The sequence below is a fragment of the Manis pentadactyla genome, chromosome 13, assembly GCF_030020395.1.
Source record: "Manis pentadactyla isolate mManPen7 chromosome 13, mManPen7.hap1, whole genome shotgun sequence".
Classification (NCBI taxonomy): domain Eukaryota; kingdom Metazoa; phylum Chordata; class Mammalia; order Pholidota; family Manidae; genus Manis; species Manis pentadactyla.
The window spans coordinates 94,248,054-94,254,125 of record NC_080031.1 but is presented as its reverse complement, the minus strand read 5'-3'; the positions used below and the strand labels follow the sequence as shown (position 1 = coordinate 94,254,125).

The 6,072-nt window shown below is 44.9% G+C and overlaps 1 protein-coding gene across 1 annotated transcript; it reads left to right on the top strand.

The window, feature by feature from the left end:
* The first annotated feature begins 1,821 nt into the window (after positions 1–1,821).
* LOC118929253 (EZH inhibitory protein-like) lies at positions 1,822–3,899 on the top strand. Its single transcript, XM_057490530.1, has 3 exons — positions 1,822–1,827; positions 2,381–3,044; positions 3,294–3,899. Exons 1-3 carry the CDS (start codon positions 1,822–1,824, stop codon positions 3,302–3,304), a joined length of 681 nt encoding a protein of 226 aa, XP_057346513.1. The 3' UTR covers positions 3,305–3,899.
* Positions 3,900–6,072: the final 2,173 nt, after the last annotated feature.

Here is a 6,072-nt window from a genome sequence, read left to right as displayed (position 1 = left end):
GACTGGGCAACCATGACCCTAACAGAGTTGTCTTTCAGTGACCTGCCATATTTCTATGCTTCTGAAAAAACAAACCAAACTGGATGTAGGCTGCCAGTCAAGTCCCCAGGTAGTTGTGATAACGTATAGTGAATTTCACACGGTCACTCTCTGCAAACAGGTCTTGATCCTCAGCTGTACTTGAGCTCATACCCAGAGGTGCTTTGGAGGCTGGCACTGTGCCATCTCCCCACATTCAGCTGCAAGAACTCACCCAGTTTTCCAGCTGTGGGCTCTACCCATTCCAGTTTCCAGTCCCTGCCATGATTACTTGTCCTAGGGAGAAAAATATGCCTTTGAGTATCTGGGTCTTCACCAGACAGGCTCAAGGATGAAACCTCCCATGGTTTTGGTAACACCATAGCTGCAAACACATTCCCTTCAACCTTGATTCAAGGCAGTTTAATTCTGGAAAAACTATGATTTTTCCCCAGAGAGATGAGTAAGGCTTGTTTATGAGTAAACATTCAAGTACCAAGTGCATTAAAGACTTGGTCCTACTTTTTTACATAAATGAAGTGTTACTCTATCTTCCAGGAATACTTTTTAAGGGTCAGTGACTTGATTTTTAGTTGGACAAAAGCAACTTTTGGGCAGCACAAATTATAATCTAATAAACAAAGGTTAGATGTATTTTTATTGAAGGTTTCGAACCAGACACACAAGTGACTTTTTCTGCCTCCTTGGACCTGAGATTTGCTAAGGGAGACCCTGTGGAAATGGCAGTGCTTCTGCTCTAGGGGAAGCAGTCAGAGGGAGGTTTGGGAAAGATATTGGGAGAGGATCTTCTCTTAAACAGTGAAACTGAGAAGTTCAAGCAAGACTGAAGGACTTGTGGGGGCTTCTCCATCCCCTGCCCCCATCAGAGAAGGATCCCAGGTCCATGAAGGCCTATTTCATTGACAAAGCCACATCCTTAATTTTCAAGCAGCTTTCTTAGATGTATTCTCTGGGGGTGGACATTAGGCCACATGGTTTGGAAGGCTCTTTTCTTAGCTCAATGGCAGACGTATCTGCTTAGTGGGAGGTGGTATCTGGCATCAACCAGTGAGGCAAGATGTATCTGCTAGGAGGTCAGGCCTCTGTGTTGGCTGGACCAGGAGAATTTAGCTGTCCTAATTTCCATTTGTGGGGTCCTAGAGTTTGACAAGCCTAAGGAAGGGACAGCAGAGATCCTGGGAAGGTCCAAAATGCCCACCATTTCCAAGGGTACTTGAGTAGTTCTTGAAGTCTTCAGAAAACTTTGAGTGCTCCAGCATTACATCCCTATACCTCAAAAGCAGCCCAGAGTGGACTTCCAGGGATGTTTGTCTACTCTTCCACATGAACTTTTGCAGCAAGTCTCAAGGAAGTAGTTGCCACACATTGGAGTAGTCTCTCTCATCTGCAGTATGGAACAAACACATTTGAGCAGAACATGAATGCCAGAAACAAACTGTAAAGCATCTGTGGGTTTTTTAAACAAATTTTTTCCTTTTTTTCTTAAAAGGCTGTATTCCTCCACAAGAAAGTTAGTGCCATTTTTAGATTTGACCACTGAAAACGCTCCTGATTTCATACTCACAGATGGCTAGTCTATGGTACTGTAGAGGACTGACTGGAGATGGGAAATACGACACCACCAGTTCAGGGAACTCACAGTCCCATCCTGGCCTTAGTCTGTGCTGACAGGTCTTGACAAGCACACTCCACCTCATCACACGGGAAGTTCTCTCCCAGCTAGGTCCTCTCACGCTCCCCAAGTCCACTGTTGATGGCCAGACAACACTGAGTCAGGCAGGCATGGTGGTAAGGATGTGGCGCGATTCCAATCAGCTCTACCACTTCAGGCTCGTTACTTAGTTTATGAGCACCAGCTTGAGCTGGGATCAATCACCTTTCAGGCGGCAGTGGGGTGCAGAGGTCAACTTCCACTCCCACTATCTGTCATCATCACCCAGAGGCTTTCCTACCTTTACTGAAATGAGGCTGCGGCTGAAGATAGGGCCCGATTACAAGTGGCCTGGGAGAAGTGAAAAATGTTTTTAAGCCTCAGGAGCCACACCACCACTTCCTGGAAGGCATGGCAGACCTCAAACTGCAGAAAAGGGGAGGGGAGGGAAGGTGGCTCGTGGCCAGTCTCGGTCCCCCAGTGGCAGAAGGTGACCAAGAGGGACTGTGAGAAGCCCCTTCACCTTAAATCGCGGTTGGACTAAATGTCTCTCTGTCGCCCTGGGGCTCACTTATTTAGAACCAGCCCCTCCCCGCGCCCGTTTTTGGGCCGAAGCAGAGTCCCCAATTTCAACAGACCCCTCTTCCAAAGCACCTACTAGAAAGCCAGCCTCTCAGTGGGAAGCCTTAGAATCCGCCCCGTGTACGGCGCGGGGGACGCAGCTGGCGAGGGTCCGGGGCTCCTGGGTGCGGCTCACCTGAGCGCGCGTGCAGGGGGAGCCCGGCCGCGTCGGTGCGCGCCGGAGCAGCGGGCTGCAGGTGCCTGCCGGAGGGCACCGCGCCGCGCACCCGGACCTGGGTTAGCGTCCCGCCACGACGTGTTCGCGGCCCAGGGCCAGTTACAGGCGGGCAACCAGCAGGCATTCGTCCCGCAGGCCACCCAGTGGCTCGGCACCCGCCGGCGTTAGGGCCGGAAGCGGGGCCGCTGGAGCTGAGCACGCGGAGCAGCGCTGGGCGGGGCCTGCAGCCGCGCCCGCGCCGCCAGCCGCCGGGGTCCTGCCGGGGCCGGCGCGCCGAGCGAGGCAGCTGCGGGCGCTCTCGACGTCCGGAACATTTTCCGGGTCGCCGTGGGGAGGGGAAAGTCCCACGGAAGCGGCGGCAGACGACAGCAAAGGGCCGTTTCGCCCGGACTTCCAGCCCGATGCTCGCCAGGACGCCCGCCCAGACCACTGACCGATGCTACTTCCGAGACCCACGGTGCGGCCGGGGCGCGCGCCGCGTCGTGCCTAAATCTGGGTCCCGGCTTAGCCCGGCTCTTTATAACCCGGCCCCTGGACCTGGAGCTGCGGCCGCTGGTGAGCACGCCAGTCCTGGAGGAGGACACGTGGCCACAGACCCCGCGTCGGACCTTTGGTAATGCCCTGGGGGGCGCAGACCAGGCAGAGAAGTGTCGAGAGTGCGCTCCGCAACCAGACGGTCTTGGCATGGATTCCGACTGTGTATGACCTGCGGCTTGTGACTTAACCGCCCAAAGCCTTGGTTTGCGAGGAGATGATACCTCCCTCACAAAGTCCTTCATTCGTGTGTTCATATTTCCATTGCAGTTACTTATTGAAGGCCTACACTGTGATAGGCGCTGACACATAACCGTGAGTAAACAGACATAGAACTTACATTCTAGTCAGGCCAGACAAACAAGAAAGGTGAGTAGAATATATGGAAATCCCAGCAATTCCACTCCTAAGTATATGCCCAACAGAAAAGTGCATGTGTGCGCCGGAAGACACCTGCGTAATGTTCAGAATAGCCCCAAACTGGATACAACAGCAAACGTTCATCAACAATTGAATGGGATAAAAAAATTGTGGTATATTCGTACGGAATACTCCACCACAGTGAAAAGGAATGAACTACTACTATACCCAACAAGGAAGAATCTCACAAGTATATTGAATGCACGATATATAATATTGAACGTATAACAAGGTATATTGAATATTGATATGAAAGAGTTCATACTGTATGATTCCATTTATATAAAATATAAAGGCAAGGAAAACAAATCTACATTAGAATCAAGATAGTGCTTATCCTTGGGGTGCAGTGGAGAGTGACTAGAAAGGAACACAAGGAGCTTCTAAGGGGCTGGTAATGTTCTGCTTTTTGCTCTAGTTGTTGATTACACAGGTAATAAACCTTGTGAAAATTGATCAAGCTGTACATTTATGATTTTTGTTCTTTTCCTTATATAAGATATACTTCATTAAAAATTTACATTACATTAAAATATATGGGAATATCAGAAGACAAAAGCAAGAAAGGCACAGAAGAAATATTTGAAGTGATAATGATTGAGAATTTCCTCAAGTAATATCAAACCAAACCATAGATCCAGGCAGCTCAGAGAACACCAAGGAGGATAAATTAGAATAATCTACCCTTACACATATCATATTCAAACTACAAAAAATCAAAGGTAAAGAAAAATCTTGAAAGAACCCAGGTTGCAGTGGGTGAGGGAAGGGGGAATCCTTACCTATAAAGAAGCAAGGATAAGAATTACATTGGACTTCTCTTCAGCGATCATGCAAGCAATGAAGAGAGTGGAGTGAAATATTTAAAGGGTTAAGAGAAAAAAACCCATCAACCTAGAATTCTGTATCCAATGAAATTATCTTTCAAAAGTTATGAAGTAGAAATCTTGTATGTAAAAACCCTAAGGAATACAATAAACAACCATTAGAAATAGTAAGTTCATGAAAGTTGCAGAGTATAAGATAATAAAAAAATATCAATTTTATTTCTATACATCTGAAAATGAAATTAAGGAAACAGTTCCACTTTCAATAGCCTAAAAAAGAATAAAATATTTAAGAAAACAGTGCCAAAATGCAATACTTATATATTGAAAACTACAAAGGAGCAGCAAGAAATTAAAGAGGACCTAAATATGGACAGACAGACTTAAATTAAGATGGCAGTGCTTTCCAAATTCATCTATGGATTCAACATGGTACCTATTAAGTTTGCCCTGTCTTTTTGTAGAAATTGACAAGATGTTTCTAAAATTATTGTGGAAATGCAAGGGATTCAGAGTGACCAAAACAATCTTGAGAAAGCAGAATAAAGATGGAGGCCTTACACCATCTGATTTCAAAATTTACTACAAGCCTATACTGATCAAGATAGTATAGTATTGGCATTAGGATAGATATGTAGATCAATGGCATTGAGTTGAGAGTGCAGAAATCAACCCTCACACTTATGGTCAATTGATTTTTGACAAGGGTGCCATGATAAATCAGTGGAGGAAAGAACAGTCTTTTCAGCAAATGGTGATGGAACAGCTGGATAATCACCTGTAGGAAAATAAAGCTCTAACCATGTATTATACCATATACAAAATAACTCAAAATAGATTGTAGATCTAAGTGTAAGAGTGAAAACTATAAAACTCTTAAAAGAGTAAATCTTTGTGACATTAGGTTAAGAAATTGTTTCTTAGATATGCCCCAAAAATGAAAGAAATAACAAAAGAAAGGAATATATAAATGGACTTTATCAAATTAAAAACATTTGAGCTTCAAAGGACACCATTCAGAAATTAAAAAGACAACCTACAGAAAGGGAGAGAGTTATGCATATTATATGCCTGAAAAGGGCCTTGTAGTATAAGATATATAGAACTCTTACAACTTAATAATAATAGACAAATAAAATGGGCAAAGGATTTGAAGAATTTCTCCAAAGAAAATATTCAAATGGTCAGTAAGCATGTGGAAAGGTGCCCAATGTCATTTACCATCAAGGAAGTGCATATCAAAACCATAGTGAGATGCTATTTTACACCAGTAGGATGGTTATAATAAAAAAGGCAAGACAGCAGCACTGTCGGTGAGAATGTGAGGAAACTGTGACTCTCATACATTGCTGGTGGGAATAGAAAACCTCTCATTGCTGGTGATGCAACTGCTGTGGAATTAGGCCTCCCCACAGGCGTAATTAAAGAGACCACGGAATCCCAAGGACAGAAGATGGGGTGGGATGAGCTCAGAGCTGTTGGCAGTTCCTCAAAATCTTAAACATTGGAGTTTCCAAATGTCCCAGCAATTCCACTTTTAGATATACACCAAAGAAAAATGAAACATGTTCACACAAAACATGTGCCGCATTATTCATAATAGAGAAAAAACAACTTAAATGTTCATTGACATTGATGTCCCTTTTATCCATTGTGGTATAGCCATACAATGGGATATTACTCAGCCATAAAAAGTAAATAATTACTGATACATGCTTCAATAGGGATGAAATTTGAAAGATGGTGATAAGTGCTATGGAGAAATACAAAGTAGCAAAGAGAAGATAAGAGGACTGGGGCTG